General features: G+C 39.9%; 1 protein-coding gene and 1 long non-coding RNA gene across 2 annotated transcripts in view; one reads left to right on the forward strand and one right to left on the reverse strand.

Annotated features, from left to right (window-relative positions):
* LOC148050808 (uncharacterized) overlaps nt 1–17,422 on the forward strand; it is an 84,686-nt gene that overhangs the window by 6,437 nt on the left and 60,827 nt on the right. The window lies entirely within an intron of this gene.
* Nucleotides 784–11,257, reverse strand: HRG (histidine rich glycoprotein). The gene is given in 9 exon segments (XM_009468484.2): nt 784–1,281; nt 1,532–1,729; nt 2,381–2,467; nt 3,957–4,073; nt 5,721–5,887; nt 6,409–6,496; nt 7,497–7,604; nt 11,056–11,226; nt 11,228–11,257. Coding segments are annotated over 9 exon segments (1,464 nt in total).

Genomic DNA, 17,422 nt, shown 5'->3' on the forward strand with positions numbered 1-17,422 from the left:
AACGTTCAGTGATAAAGAAAACATTTACATGAAAGAGTTATTACATGCATCTGCTTTTCTCCTCCCCTGAGAGCAATTGTGAACTATTTGAAAAGGGCTGTCCTTGAATGCGGTATTTCTGGTATCTCACCACCAGCAACTGTAGCAATGGAAGTACTGGTGCAGGCCACCCTGCAGTGTTACACTAGAAGTCATTAACTGTTCTCAGACCTTTTCTAGATAATGGTGGTAACCCAGCTACCATCAGTCAATTTATGCTCATGGTTGTTTACTGCACTGCTAAACATTCATAGTAACAAAAAAGATAAAACTCTGGCAACTGTGCTTACATGTTTTTATTTTCTTTGAATCTTTATAAAGCATGAATGTAGTGCCATGGATTTTTTTTTTAATGAAAGGTGGTCAAATTTCCTCTAGGTCAGATTTCATCAGAGAAGTACGTTATAATTATGAATGATGAGAAAATGAAAGATTTTAGATGGTAGTTTTCACTATTGGGGAATTTTCCTTTTTGTCAGAACTAAAGGAGCATTGTTTGCTGGGGAGATTTGTACCCATTCACATTATATGAGGGACTCAGAATTTTGAGCCTTTCAGTTACAGTGGAGTCTGAGATAGCTGGGATCAAGAGGCAGGTTGGAATACTTTTTTTAATCATTGTTTTCAGTGCTTCTCCTCCCTAGAAACTGTATGCTTTTTCCCCTTCTCCATGTGCTGTTTTCATTCATTATACAACTGTTGTTGGCTCTGCAACTCTCAAGCCAGGAGCATCTTTCTCTGAGGTCATGTAAGAGAATTTTCTGCCATGGAGCTACATGGAAATAAGGGCAAAATTTTTGGAAGAACAAGTTTGGAGTTTCCTGGGCATGACTTTGATTATGTAGGGTGATCTGGAAAACCTGGAGCTTCTGGCATCTCCTTTAGGCTTGAGCCAGTGAAGGGAATACCTTCACCAGTGCTGGAGGAGTGAGGGTTGCTTTAGGATAGCTCAGGAAAGTCTGCAGTGGGAGGTGTGAGAGAATCCTGCTGATTTAGAACCGGAAAGTGATAGACAGCTCCTGTTATTTGGAATAGAAAGTACTTTCCTGATATGCTTGTCTTGTTGCAGTGATGTCTGTAATAGTGATGCTAGAGATGAGGAAGGTGATGTGGTCCATGATGGGGAGGAGGATGGTGGTGATGTGGTCGATGAGGAGGGGGAGGATGGTGTGGTCCATGATGGGGACCAAGAGGAGGATTATGTGGCTCATCATGGGGAGGAGAAGGGACATGAAGTAATTCCTCTTGGGAAGAAGGATGATGTGGTGCATCATGGGGAAGAGGAGCAGAAGGGGGATCATATGGTTCCTCTTGGGGAGGAGGATGTGGTCCACCATGGGGAGAAGGAGGAGGTTGGTGATGTGGTCCACCATGGGGAGAAGGAGGAGGTTGGTGATGTGGTCCACCATGGGGAGGAGGTGGAGGACAATGGTGTGGAGGGTGAGGGTGGTGATATGGTCCACTGTGGGGGGGGGGGGGGAGGAGGAGGAACAGGAGCAGGAGCAGGTCCTTTGTGGCTGTCTTGATGTTCTTTGTTGAAACTATGGTTGTGCTTGGGGTCCTCAAGTCTGGATTGAGAAGAGGGTGGACATCCATGCCTGTGACAATGCCTGTGACCAAAATGATGATGAGGATGTCTGTGTGGCTGTCCCAGAGTTGAATATCTGCATCTTTGCCCATAGTCATGCTGCTGTTTATAAAAACACCAGGGGAGGAAGTATTGAGATTTTAATAGGACAGAAGAAAGTGGTGAGAAAAAGAGAGAGGTGGGAGTTAGTAGGTTTGCATTTACAGTTCCAGTGATCTGTAAAAGAGAAGAAAAAAAAAAAAACACACCCTATTTTTTTTTTTTCAAGATAGAAGGAGTAGGTGATAAAATGCAAAATTACTGAAAATCATCTGGAAACACTACATCATAACAAAATGAAATGATATAACCAACTGATAAAATTTGTGATGGATCCAAACAAAACCCACACTGGAATAGCTGTTGTAATATAAACTGGAATACCAAATATGATAAAGATCAACTCCCCTCCCCTCTTGCTTTCTAAAATTCCTTTGAACTTGTTTGCCAATCTCTACTCACTTTAACTAAGGAGCACGACTGGACTGAGAGAAGGCACCCTTGGAGGGAGTAGTAGGGACAGCTCAATTCTAATGCATCCTCTGATTGACCTAGCAGACAAAATCAAGTCTGTCCTGCCATGCTGCATCACACCCAGGCAGTAGCAAAGGGACATAAACCACCGTCCCAATCATCTGTCAGTCTGGACTAAGTGAGGCTGCTGTAGCCTGCGTGAGGATATGGCCAGAGACATTTCAGTAAGTGAGTGCGTACCCAGGGATGGCAGATTTCACAGCTTGTGTCTGTTCCATCAGGTTCATCTGGATCACTGATAACTTTTGCCTTGCAGAATCCCACATGCTAAGCAAGAGAAGAAAAAAAAACAATGCACATCTGGGTTCTCATGATGGTGTTAACAGAAGCTACTGAAAGTTCAACATTTTAAAAGTTAGGCTAGTTCCTTCAATACCTAAGTATGTTTACATAACTTGGCTAGATCCTGAGCTTTCTGACCAGTGACACTTGCCAGTGATTAATAATGATTAAAATATATGCCACTTTTGGGTGTTCTTGACTGTGAAGACCACTTTGCCATGTGCATCTAGAGGGCTACTTCTCTCCATCTTACTTCTCTTTTGATCTCTGTAAGAAATTGTCCAGCTACTGATGTCTCCAAAACAAGTACCCTGTGGGTGACTGATTTTTATTCCTTTTTTTTCTGTCTTTGCTTGTCAAACATTTGTTCAGATTGGGCTATTCTGAAATTTTGCTCAAAGCCCTCAAAAACAGACAACATGTAGCTATGCTGTTTCAGACAAAGCTCAAGGTAGAGCTTTCTTCCATATTTATCGTTTGAAAAGTAATTGGTTGTAATCTTTTAGCATTACTTCCCTTAGCATCCTATTGGCTGTGACCTTCACCTGCTGCCCAGTCGTTGTGTGTGGAATTGCTCATGTGAAAAAGCACAGAACTCGGGTAAGGGGTTCTGTGTGTGCTCTCTGTGGTGGATGCTTTATCTTGATATATGTTTAGTAGCCTGTTATGATCGATGATTACAAATGTTAATAGCCTTTTACACACACACCAGTGGTGGCAGCATTGAGAACAGAATTCAAAACCTCTAACTATCTGGCTTGTGCTTCATTCTAGTGAACTTTTGGCTCCGCTACCAGTTCACTCACAACCTTTTCCAGTTTTCTGGAGTATAAAGAGCCAGAGAAGAAAATGGATGTAGATAAAACAAAAGTTCTACATGTTTTATTTTGATATTTTTATTTCATTCCTTCAATTTAAGTTCTGGGGAATAATTTATTCTGAAATTATGATCTTGCCTAGTTGTTTCTTTGGTGTAGACTGTTGTTGTAATGGGAAGGTGGGGTGAGGAGAGTACTTTGATTAGTAATCTGCAGGCAAGCCTGAATTCTTCCACTCTCTGTTCCCTTGCAGCAGAGGAAAGAAAAGTAACCCTGGGCTCACTGGGATGACATAATACGTGTCTTTTTTTCCAAGATCTATGACTCATGTTAGTGTAAAAGTTTTTAATGAAAATAGCATGAATGATTTACTAGGGAATGGCCACAATTTGAATGCGAAAGCCAGATCCAAACTGAAAAGCTCAGCTCTAGGTCTGTAATATGCCGGAATCCAGTTACATTGAGATTTGAGAGTTCAGACTGGCTCCTTATAGAATGAAAAGGAGCAGCTGTAAAATTAGGATCTGGACTTGGACATGCTGGATTTTTAATTTTGAGTTTGGGGTGCATGCTTATAGGAAACACTTGGAAATAATGTGGGAAGATCTTCCTGGTGACACCTGTTGTATCAGTTCATGTTCTAAGACTTGACTTACAGCATGCCAGTCATCTGGAAAATCGCATTCTAGTGCCTGATCTGCTCGTTGTGTGGTTTTGGAACAGTTGGTCTCTTTTATAGAGAATCCTAAAATGTGACCTTCACAGGAGGCAGTCTGAAAGCAGGAGGTCAAACAAGAAGTGGTAACTAGGTGTATTTAAAGTCCTGTAATTTTAAAAGCAACCATACTGTATATTGTGTCAAAATGCTGTCTACCTCATGCTTCCATTGCCTGTGCTGTTAAAATATTCATACATATATGTGTATTCAGTAAGGAAAATAGATTAGATAACTTATACCTTACTTGCCTCAAACCTTTGAGTTCCAGGGATGGTTGCTTTATTTCTTTGTCTAGTATGTGTATCTTACAACACCTGTTACTTTTACAGCCTGTGTTTATAGGAAGTAGTGTCCTTAGAGTCTTCTCCCTAAATTGAACTGGTGCTCCTGTGAAATTAGAGATCTACTGGATGGCAACCACCCTTTTCCAGTGATAGGAATGCATAGTACTACAGTGCTGATGTTAATTTGGGATGAAATTCTGCCAATTACTGAGATTGTTGCTTTCTCTGTTGTCAGTGGCATTATTCATAGAGGTGGCATTACTCCATAAGAACATGGGAGAAGGCCTTTGTGATCCTATTAAAATTCATAAAGGGGTGTTCTATTTTAATTTCCAACTGTAGCAGTAGTTTATTTCAAGTCTGCACTGAAGATATCCGTAGCATGTGTGTGCACACAAGTTTCGCTAGTTTAACTAAATTGGTTAGAAGTGGATGCACATACTTTATGGTATATTTTTTTAATCATAATTCATCGTTTCTAAGTGTTATGCAGTCTGAAATCCAGTGATGCAATCTAAATTGTCACTGTAGCTAAAGATGGCAAAGTGTGAAGACAAAGCATTTAGGGAGAACTCCATGAATCCAGGCAATCTGAAAACAGCCACTTGCTAAATGGGAGTAGGGATCCATCCTGCATGGGACTACAGTGTAGAACGCTGTCAAGTTTCCAAGCAGTATTAAAAGCTGCAAGGAGGTGGGGTTGGCATGCTATAATTTAGGCAGTTTCCAAGATCAACATGTATTATGGTAGGGGCCGTGGGACCTCGTTACAGAGGTGTCCTGAACTGACGCGTGTGTTGGCAGAACAATCCTGTGCTGTTTAAGTGAAAGTTTCCAGTATCTACCAACAAGAAATTGTGATGTGAGAGTTATACTTCACATCACCCAAAGAATAAGTCTTCATGTCAACATCACTCAAAGACGGAGGAGTTATTTACCAGAGCCAGTAGCTCTTCAAGAGGTATGGCACAGACGCAAATTTATGTCCTGCCCTTCAGAGCTCCGAGTGCTGCTTTGCCCTGCAGCAGAGAGTCTGACTTCAGTTAACACAATGTATGAGTCTGATAATACACATGACTGTATGTCTTGAACTCTGGTCAGTAGCAAATAAACTCTTGTATGTTATGATAGGATTGGTAAATAGGCATTCAAAACAAAAATATGCCCACAAAGAAGGCTCTGACACTTTGGAGGCCATCACACTGCAGATGAGAAATCCTTTTGCTTTCACATGCCTAAATTAAAGTTGATAACAAGTCTTTGCAGAAGTAGGACCTCCAATTTTAAGCAGATGTTTATGCTGAGCGGTGACAAGCAATAGTTCTGATCCTAGAAGGGTTTGAGTTCTGGTCCCATGGTTTTGGAGCTGCTCAAAAAAGTTTCATTCATAAGTAATTCTAGGACAAAATGCCACTTACCATCTTTAAAATCTTTTAAAGTTTGTCCATGTCGAAGTAGTTTGTGTGGTTACCCTCACTGTTAAATTTCTCCAGGGCCTTTGCAGCAGTATTTTCACGTTGCTCAGTGACTTCTAAGACTTCAGCTTTCACAGGACAATCTTTGCACTCTAATAAATCAGGAGGAACTGTGGAAGCAGAGTTTACTAATATTGCAACGGATATTAATACTCTTGGGAGTGTGCATGTGCCTTTAATGTGAACTCACAACAAGAAACTGAAATGCAAGCATTTCCTTGGAAGTGAAGTACCTATCCCTCACTCCACAAATACAGATTTGTCCTGTAACGTGAAAAAAAAACCCAAACCTGTGAAAATGAATAATCTTAAGTCTTTTAGCTCCACCTTAGAATCCTACCACCCCAAACAGGCATTCTTTCCAAGTTTACTTTTCTGATATTCATTATCATGTTTTGGTGGACTAGAATGGTGGTATCATCTGTCATTAATAAAGTCTGCTTTAGGAAGAGTAGGGTAACCTTAATTCTATTACTCATTCTTAACATTCCATTTGAATTATCTAACATGTGAATTGCAAGCAGATGAATGAATCTGTTACGGTTACTATATGCCAGTAGTGCACAGATTTGTCATTTGGTACTAGGGCTGGTTTGAGGTATGCACTGGCTTACAACAGTGATTATTTTACCTGGACTTACTGTACAGTTAAATCCATACAGTTGAGGTTTCATCAGCAGCTGGCTTGTATGTGTGATAATCTTACATTGCCCAAAGTCCTGAGAGGAAAAAGAGTATGTGATTATGATGTTATTTTCACTGGATTTAATTGGATATAGGTGATCGTAGAAATTATGCCTCCTTTTAATGTACAGTACTTGTAAGAATAACAGATGTGGTCATTAATGGAATGTTTGATCTGGTACCACTCAAAATTTATGTTCAGATAAAATGGGATCTCCCTCTACAAGAGCCTTTATTTTAATTCTCAGTTTGCATGTCTGAGTAGAAAATGGAAAACTTAAACCAGCCTTCTCAGTCATTCTAATACTTATTTACAGTAAGATAATACTAGCTAGCAGGGGAAGTTAGGATGCCAGACATATTCAAGGTTACATAAATCTTTATAAAAAGAGTGGATGGACCTTTTCTTCCATTCTTTTTCCTCATCTGAATAAGAAGAGTAAATGCCTTCTCTTCTCGCCCCATGGCCTTCCTGTTTTGTCCTGTGCGGTAGTATCACCACTCTCCTATTGAAATAAAGTTTTGGACTGGTAGTTCTCATCCCAGACTGCATCCCTGGACTGCAACAATAAAGGACAAGTATTGCCACATATCAGATGTGTACTGACACTACCAATATTTCACATTGTCATACCACAAACGCTATGATAGAAAACCGACAAAATATAACACTAGTATTTCTGGCTAATATACTAGGAACATGCTTAAAAAAATAATTTCTAGTGCCTTTCAGTTGTCAGCAAATTATTTTAAAACATCAGCGCTGCTACCAGCAGTGGAATGTAGAGTATAGCTCCTTTGAGACAAATAGTTAAGTAAAGCTGTTCTTATTGGAGGAGTCAACCCTTTTCCAAATCTTTAGCTTATGTTTAACAACTCTAGATTTCAATAGATTTTATTTTATTTTATAGTGAGCCATATTAAAGCCTAGTCTTCACTTTGAGATTTTGTGATGCAGAAATTTCTGGGCAGTTCAGATGAAGATCAAATTCATGCATTATTGACTTATGAATCTGCCTGGGTACCGTTACTTGCCATGGAATAGGTGTCGCTGTACTAGCAAGACTCCCAGTGTCTTCTGGATGCTATACAATATTCAGTTTCCAGCACATCCAAAGTTAGGTAGAGGACTGATGAATTTCCCTGGAAGAGAAGTGCAGGTAAAAAAAGAGTTTGTACATAAGTCTGGTCTGAAGGAAACTTTTTTTGAAGTAGATACGTTTAATCTTTAATGTAGCTTCCCTAGTTCCCTAGTAAGGTTTTTTCTGAGCTGACAAGTGTAGAAAGGGTTTAGGCTGGAAGGGACCTTTGGAGGTCATCTTGTCCAGCCACTTGCTCAAGGCAAAGCTAACTTCAGAGTTAAATTCAGCTGAGGTCTGTGTGTCACCATGACAGATATTCTGCAACCTCTCTGGGCCATTCCAGTACTTAACCAGTTTCTCCATGATTTTGTTTGGTGGTTGTTTTTTTGGCCTTACATCTGGTCAGAATTTCCCTTCCTGCAACTTACAACTGTTGCCTCTTGTCCTGTGAGGAGAGTATGTTTTTAACCTGGCATCCATCAAGTAAGGAAAATGCCAATGTTAAAAAGTTGCCATTCCCTCTTTCTGATTTTCGCATAGAACATATTGGTCTATTAGGAAATCTGTTGTCTAGGCAGCCGATTACATAGCTACGTCCATTTCAAATGACCTTAGTGACCAGATACTCTTTCAGAACTTTGCTTCCTGCTCCATTTATTCAGGGAGTGATGCAACAAAGCTGTAATAATCCCTACAGAGTCCAGAGCCTTAGCTCTGAAATTCTTCTAGTATGTTCTGAGCAAATAGGATGGAGAATCAGATTTTGAATTTGGCTGCCAGCATAATGGGATGTGGTGTGAAGAATTATCTGTGGCCTATAGAAACAGTTTTGTATTTTTCTGCAGGAAAATTAATCTCAATTCACATTTGGAATGGATTATTTAAACTTCATGCAACCCCCGTATGGACATTCGGAATGAACACAGACATATTTTATTTTGTCATTTAGATAAAATGATGCAAAGCCCTTCACTGTGAATGTGTCCTCAGGTTTTATGAAATGTCATCCATTTAGATTCTGTTTTCAGAGTGTTTCTGTATAGATGAGACCTTGAGAAATAATTACTGCAGTCTAGTGTAATATTTTTATTACTAAGAGTCCAGCGGTGTCATGTTAAACACTAGTTTTGCAGTATGCGTATGTCTTAGCATCATCCCTATCATTAAAATAGGGGCTAGGTGATCTGCATGAAGACACATGTTATTCAATGGCAGAATCAGGAAAAGAATATAGTTGTCCTGGACACCCATCCTGCCTGCTAGCCACATTCTCTGCTTAAGGGTAGTTAGTTTCTATTTTATAAAATAACTTTATTTTATAAATCCCAATAATTTCAAGCTGCTAGTCAACATATTGGTAAAGGGCAGACAGAGATGAGAACAAGGCCAGTGAGAAGGACTATTTGTTTTCTCTGATTTGTATTTATGGAATCACACTGAATGGAAAGGTAAGATGGGTAAGACAGGCTTTTGTGAAGTGTGCTATTCACTAGGAGATCTCTAAAACTGAAATGACTAAATACATTCACTTTGTTATCCAAACTTGTGAAACGCTACAGAAGCCAATTCATCCCTGACAAATATTTATTTTCTTTAGCAGGTTGCATTTGGATTCAGTAAAGCCTAAAACAGATCTTGGTGCGATTAAGTGTCTGCATCCAATTGTTCAGTAGAAAATTCTTCTGTTCGTCTGTTAGATAGCTCTTGAAAAAAAAAAAATTATCTTATGTGGTGCCTTCTTGGTTGTTTTAAAAGCATCTTGGGCACCAGAGTTCTGCACTGCACAAGCCCAGAACTGTTCTAGTGTGAATACTTGAGTATCTTACGCTTCTAGGACTCCTGTGTACACCCAGTAGAGATCTGGCTGCTAGGAATTGCTCTGCTTAAGTTTCTAAGGGGGTTGATGTGATAGACTTGATGCACAGTATTGCATGGAGATAAGCAAAATAGTGTTCTGGTCTTTTCTTGTATGTTTTTTTTAATGTCATCTTGGTAGTGGAGCCAGTGTAACTTCTTGCACAATAGTGTATGTGATCAGTATGCAGGAGACCACACCTGGAGGCTTTGGGTCTCAGAAGGTACAGAGACCTTATAGGTAGAATTCTTTAGCAGTAAGATAGATAGAAAGGTCTTTTCTGTTCTTGTAGACTCTGTGTGATAGCAGAAGCCGTGGCCCTGGACTGCAAAGACAGCAAAATTCATTAGGGGTACAAAGCAAAGCATAAACATGGTAACATAAGTGGTTATAGCATTCATCTGGAAGTGTGAATCCTCAGCTCTGGTCCCTATTCCAAGTTATGGTTCTATAGTTTATGTAGTCAATAATTGGTTAAAAAGTAGAAACACTGATTTTTCTTTTTAGAAACAACTATGGTTTTTCTCATTCATCCAATGAATTTTGCATGTCTTACTGCCTGGTGGTTCCACTTCACAGGGGTGGCACACACTTGGCTGCATGGCAGCAGCATTCTTCAAGGATGGGAGACTTGTGGGTTTAAATCTCTTAATGCTGAAGAAGACTGATTGCTTCCTAGATGAGCGCTTTAACTACCTGGCTATTGCATAAAACCCAATAGTACCACTTGCCACATTCTTGTCTTTGAAAAGCAAAATAATCCATCAGGTTTTTTTGAAAGTATACCCAAACACCTGCAGGAATCTGGGCTTTGGGTCACTTTCTGAGCTCGCTCTTGTCCTAACAGGCAGTCTTCAGCAGCTCCATCAAAAACTAGCGTGTTTTTTCTGTTGCCATACTGAGACGTGCAATACACTTCTTATGCAGTGCATGTGTGCCTGGATTCTAGTTTCATAGCTAAGCAGCTAAAAGGTAGCCAGGCATATTAGTAAATCTGCATGTCCTTGGTCTATTTTATCCACTAGTTAGAGAAATTTTGTATTCTATTGCTTTTTCTGCTATTGGTTTGCTTTGGCATTTAGGCAATCATTGAGAAGGGCTTACGTGTCCTCTCTAGGAAACAGAAACAGAAAGAGGAAATGACGGATATGGATTCTCTATCTAGCCCTTCCTCTGTTTTGCCAAGTGGCATTTTCATCTCCTTTGGCTTCTTCTGCCTTTTTCTTTTCCCTCAAGTTATCCAGCTATCTCCAAAATTAAGATAATAACAAAGTACCAATCTTGCAGGATACATAGATCTAATTAATGTTAGACATTTGTAGAATAAGAAACCCTCTGAATATAAATTTTGAATATAGCATCTGAGACCTGACAGACAGGAGAGATTAATTTCTAGTGTTGTATAAAGCTGTTCAGAGCATCTCGTACACCAGCACCCTGATGGCCAAGAGAATAGAGGGTGTTCAGCATCGTTTGAAACCAAACTTAGGTACAATAAATCATGCACAAATGGATACTGAGATAGTGTAAATCAGAGCTGGTTCATTTAATTACATCAACATGGTTCTGTTAAAAGTAATAAACATAAACTTTTAACGATCTGGCTCATTATTTTAAAATCAGCCTTGTGTAAATCAGACTTTAAACTGATACTTACTATATGTAGTTCTTGTGCGTCAGCAACATGGAATAAACCAAAAACATAACCATCTCTATGATGTCTGTTGACCAAATCCAAGGCCACTCCTGCATCCGTTTCAATGGTATTACAGTCTGCAGGTGTAATGCTTGTTTTGTTTTGGTCATTAAAGCACTGCAGTAATGTTAGAGAAAAAAAAAGCTGAAGCTAGAAGCGGCATTTTGTTTGTGGTGTTAGGTCACTTCTGCCTTCATGCTCTGATAAAGCCAGTAGGCTGCTTTTAAATCAGAGTAGCCCACCAAAGTTATAAATGAATGCTGGAAGGGCATGGTTTTAGACAAATTTAAGTATTGTGTCACAGGGCCATTGCCTTGACCCTGGATTAACATTTGCAAAGGGTAAGTAAATGATTATATAGTGATTGAGCAGATTTTGAGGAAAGTACGCCTCATAATACTCTGGACTACCCATCAAAGGGACTATGTGACTCTTTAAGCAGGTGTTGCACAATAGTGTTTTACTAAGAAAAATACTTTGCTTCTAACAGTGTGCTGCTGAGCCTGGCATTAAGAAGGTCCAGTTTATGTATGCAGGTATTATGCAATCTTGGTTTTCTGTTTACTGTAAAAACAGTTGAACTGAAAATATGCTGAAATACTTGGGGTCAAATGATGGCTATATCCATATCCCTGTTTTTACAGATCCTTACTTAGCAGAGAACTAGTGAAAGGGAAAGAAGGAGGTGACTCGGATTTGGAAAAGCGATGTAGCTCAAGGTGCACTTGCAAGCTGGCAGTCCATAGCTTCTATGTGAGCACCTGCTACTCTTCCAGCTCCAGAAAATTTAGAGCAGACTTCTATCAGCTTTACCTCATTTCAGACTGGTACATAGAACGGGACTGACTGGCTTAATACTGGTGTAATCTAGACATGGCATGAAGCGACATAAAGCTGCCTTTGCATTCTCAATCTGAGCAGTTTTGTGTGTTCTTTGGCTGTAGTAGCCTTCATAGACTTCTTTAGAGAATTGCTGGTAGTTTTTTTTGTATTTATTGAAATAATTCAGTGCATACTAAGATTCATACCTTTCACAGGATATGCTGATATCCTCTGCTAAGCAGAAAGGAGAAGATGTTGTCTCATTGTATTCAAAAATCTTTTATTCAGGATAGTTTAAGACGTTCTTAAAAGGCAGTAATTGCTTGCCAGGGAGTGGCTGAAGTTTGATTACAAAATTCACTCTGAATAAGAAAATACAAAAATTCCATGTGAGTCCAAAATGACAAGGTCAGATTCAGATGAGAAATTTTCCAAATCCTGATTGGTGCGAAGGGTTGGATCAGCTTCTCATAGAAAAAGGTGCTAGCTGTATAATTGACTTGGGTTCATATGTTTGACTTTGAAGTTTTTCTTTGACTTATTTTTGTGAGGAAACATTGGGAAATATGATGGGTAACCATCCTTAACCCTTACCTCTTTTCATTAATCCTTGTTAAAAAAAACTCCAATGTTTAGCATGTCTGGTGTCTAAGAAATCACATTTTAAAATGCATAGAGCTGAAGCGGTGGCTTTCTTTTATAGGTAGTTCAAGGGACATTTAACAGTTCTCTGGTAGCAGATAAGCTAAATGGAGAATCTTACAATATAAGAACCGCGGGCACTCAAAACTAGCGTGAATCAGTTTAAAATGGATAAAAATAGTCCTCGTGCAATGGGTAGTGAACTTCTGGAACTTCTTGCCACAGAATGATGTGGAGGCAGACAGTATCAGCAGGGTCAGAAATGGCTAGAAGGAGTAAGCAGATAAGTACTCTCTTAAATCCCTAGTACAATGATTCTGAGTAGTGGAAAAGTCCAAGGGGAATGGTTTACAGGAAGGAGGCAGGCCACATGTTTCTCCTAACCACAATTGTCTTTTGCCACTGAGAGAGATGAATACTGGGCTGGATGAACCACTGCTCTCATGCAGTAGGGCATTTCTTTTGTTTATGTTTTTATGTTTCGTTATAATAATTCGGAATTTCTTCTGGAAGGTTGAAAAAAAATGGTGAAATAAATGTTGTGTAAATAATCAAAGACACTTGAAATACATCTTGTCAGTTAAAAATATTTGCATCATTGCTGTGTTCCAAATCACACCCTCATTCATTGCTTACAATACTGTTTAATTTTTCAAATGGGCAGTCATATTGAAGAAAGGCATCAGATTAGGTAATTTATAACATAATTCCCTTAGTCGTCTATTGTTTGCAGATTGTTTGTTCTTTTTTCTCCTTTTGTTCTGTGCTGTTCATTGACACCGATCATTTTGACAGCGGCTTATGTATTTTTTATGTATGAAATAGAAACACTATGAATAAACAGTAGAAAATGTACAAATTCCTGCAAAATTGGCTGCAGAAGCAAAAGTAAGATTCTGTTCCCACTGTAGAGAGTTTTGTCCTTGGTTTCTTTGTAGAAGAAAGATTGGGCTCTATTATTAAAGTACAGCATGGGCAAGACTCCAGGTACAGTCAGAGCAGTTAATTAAATATTGGTTGTACTTGAGTCAGTATAATGTATTTTTATCATTTCTCATCCAGTTTGATATCTTTTTAAATACTTATTTTGCTTTTATATTCATTGCTTCTAAGTCTTGTGTGTTGTTTTAATGAAACTATTCCTATAAACACATTGCTGGCAGGAATAGGGATATTTATCCAAACATGGCATTTCTCTTGACTAGCTTATCAAAAGCTTGTTTATCTCTGACTTTTATCAAGGCTTGACTTGCAACAGTAAGAGGTGATCCACATTCAAACTTTAAGGAGTTGGTAATAAACATCTGTCCTAAACTTCTCCCCAGAAATCTGGGAGAACACAGCAAAAAGGGGCTTATCTTCCTCACTTGAAAAACAGGGTATCAAATGCTTAATAAATAGAACTTTATTCTAGGGGGAAAAGAAAAAGCTGACAAATAAAGGAGATGATATTCCATAACCAATTATTCCTTTCCTAGGGTATAGCCATAACTATTTACAGGTATCTCTGATTTCTTGGGAGGACAACTGCTATGCTAGCTGACTGTTCTCAGCCTTCTGCAGTAGCGCTTCACTTGCAGGCTGGGATTATTGAATTGCACAGCTCAGTCAATTGTGCAGGTGGCAAGACCTTATCCGTCTTGTAGCCTGTGCTGCTCTGCAGCTGCTGCCGCTTCCGCTCCTAAGCAAGAGCACAAAGACACATGCAGCTCCAGTTGCTTACAGGAGAATTCTTTGCTAACTTCTCTTTATATTTTTTTAGCCTGTGATGCCTCATAGCTTCAGACCAGTGTGGCCTGATTTTACACCTTGATAAAAAAAAAAAAAAAAAAAATTGCAGTTTTTGGGATAGCTTTGCATTTAACAGAAATGCCTGCAAGTATGATGGAAAAACACAGGGATGGTTTAGTTGCTGCTGAGCAGGGCTTGCACAGAGTCAAGGCTTTTCTGTTCCTCACCCCACCCCAGCAGCAAGCAGGCTGGGGGGGCACAAGAAGCTGGGAGGGGACACGGCTGGGACAGCTGACCCCAACTGACCCCAGGGATATCCCACACCATATGACGCCATGCTCAGCACATACAGCTGGGGGAAGAAGAAGGAGGGGGAGATGTTCGGAGTGATGGCGTTTGTCTTCCCAAGTCACTGTTAGGCGTGATGGAGCCCTGCGTTCCTGCAGATGGCTGAACACCTGCCTGCCGATGGGAAGGAGGGAATGAATTCCATGTTTTGCTTTGCTTGCGTGCATGGCTTTTGCTTTACCTATTAAACTGTCTTTATCTCAACCCACAAGTTTTCTCACTTTTACCCTTCTGATTCTCTCCCTCATCCCACTGGGGGGGTGTGAGCGAGAGTGGCTGTGTGGGGCTTAGTTGCTGGCTGGGGTTAAACCACAACAGAGGAGAAGAGAGCACTTGGGGTGTGACTGAAGGTGCATAGGGTGTGTTACTGCCAGCTGTTTTGCGCAGTTTGGCTAGAAAGCGAGAGACCAGGCCAGAAGATGGAGAGGTTCAGCACTATCTGGGTATGTTTTTTAGAGGATTTGCTGCAGTCCTGTCTGATCATGTTGTCACATAGAGCAAATGTGTGAGGACCAGGTGCATTGCATCCTTATCTGTCCATGTGGACATGTTGGAAGGAGAAAGCCACAGTGCTGGCCTGCTCACAGATAGGCATAAATCTGCTGAGTCAGCAGCAGGATTTGAAGTAGTGATGACTGAACATTATCAGCTGTTAATTGTATCAATGCCACCTGGGAGTGTGGCAGTACCCAGGTACTGGATACTGAGGACAAGTATGAGTATATGTCCTGAGGACAAAGGACACACAGGAACTATACGTCCTCAGTCTCCTACTTGCGGTTCAAGGAGTCAGTCTGGACATTAGTACCAGGCCTTAATTATGGTAAACACTGATGGTGGCCGAAGTGACACTGAAAGCTGGGTACAGGAATTGCTGTGCTGGAGTGGCCACAGCAAACCAAGGAAATGCCCGTGAATCTGCGCTGCCTGCTGGTGCTTGCTGATCTGCACTGCAGATACAGTTACCACTTGGATAAACACCCCTTCTGGTATTTGTTTCTAAGTCATAGAAGTCTTTGAACCCAAATCTCGAATCCAAGCTAGGGAAAGTATTGATTCAAATGTCACTTCTGAGCCTTGTCTGCGGAACAGGCTAAACAGTAGCCAAATTGAATGCTAAAAACTGTGGATCCAGACTTTCAGATGTTCTCTTTAACTCCCCCTATTTATGTTCACACCAACTCCGCTCCATTTATCCTCACTTGCTGCTGTTGCTGTTCAATTTACTGTTGTAAGCAGCTGGAGTCAAGAAAAAGAACTAGCTGAAATGGGGTATTCTTGGCTGTGGCTAGCAGTTAATGAAGCCAATTTCTTCCCCAGTACTCCTTTTGGGGAAGAATCCGGTTACATATGTTGATATAAATCTCAGTAGTGTCATTAAACTGATGGAGCCACAATGAGATTAGAATCAGCATGCAAACAGATAATAAAACAGACCGCAGTATAAAATTGCAGAAGTGAGAAGTACGGCGATTAACTGAAAAGAGGGGCAAGAAAAACATTTTGAAAATCACTGAAGTGGGACAGGCTGTTGCCCCAATGCTCTCGTCTTCTGACTGACTAAAGCCGACGGTGCTGTGTGTGAGGGCGTGGAGCGATGCCTGGTATCCCCGATATTGGCACGTGGCAAATGGGCTGTTCCTGCGCGGGGAGGGAGGACGCGCTGGTCGCGTTAGGGAAACCCGAGCTGGCAAGGGTGAAACTTCCCCAGGGAAAGACAAGATGCTGTAATTTGATGACTTGATAAAAAGGGAAATGCTGACACAGCCTAGCGCTCATACTGCGATAAGAATTGGATAGAATTTGAATGTTGTTATTTTTTGAGAACTACCTGATTTTGAATTGTTTTCTGCTCTGAAATGAATGAAACCAAAACATGCTGAAATTTCTTATGATGTGGAATTGAAATGGCATTGTTTTTGGCTCAGTTGATGTTTCACACATCACTTTTTGGCTTATTTTAATCTTTGAAGCAATTCAATTACTCCTTTATATAAAATTTATGGTTTTAAGAGTTTTGCAAACTGTAAAAACAAACATACTTGTTGTGAACATAACTCCATACAATATTTCAATATTATTTTGTCTCCACTCAAACTAATACTTTTATTTATATTTTATTTATAATAATATGTTTTAATTAAATTATGTAATGCCAGAATACTTTAACAAAGCCATAATTTTTTGTTGAAAGGCTCTCTGAATGGAGAAATTATCCAGCATCTCTAGGGGTGACTGAGCAGCATAAAAGCTTCAGAAACAATAATATTTTATTGATTTTGTTTTGAACAAATGATTTTACAGATCTGGTGGCAACTAGAGAAAGGCTCTGTGGTCTCATACGAGCCCCGTAATTATTGCAAATATCAGTGTACTCCTGGCCACAGATGATGTTTTTTTCCCCATGTTCACTACTTCTTGTCTTCTCATTTATTTGTATTTGTTATTGTCAGTACAGTTGCTATGTCTGGCTTTAGTGAAATTGATTTTTCTTAGCTACAGGCTGTAGAGTGTCCCTGTGGTTTTTATTATAAGGCAGTTAATATGACCTATCTCGAGAAAGAATTAGGCTGATTTTGTAAATCATCATTTTTCCTGCACAGCAGGGTCCGTAAAGCATAAGAATCTGAATAGCCTGGGCTTGATTCTCCACCAGCCAGAATTATGTGCGGAGGTTTCACACGTGGGTAGCCTTTTCAACTTTCTTTAAGTGAGGGTATAAAGCATTAGGGGGAAAAAAAAAATCTTTGAGATCTTCCATGGGAAATAAAAAAAATAGGCTAAG

Source organism: Nipponia nippon, unplaced genomic scaffold (genome assembly GCF_047370975.1).
Source record: "Nipponia nippon isolate SJK-2023a ecotype South Korea unplaced genomic scaffold, ASM4737097v1 scaffold_7, whole genome shotgun sequence".
NCBI classification, from domain to species: Eukaryota; Metazoa; Chordata; class Aves; order Pelecaniformes; family Threskiornithidae; genus Nipponia; species Nipponia nippon.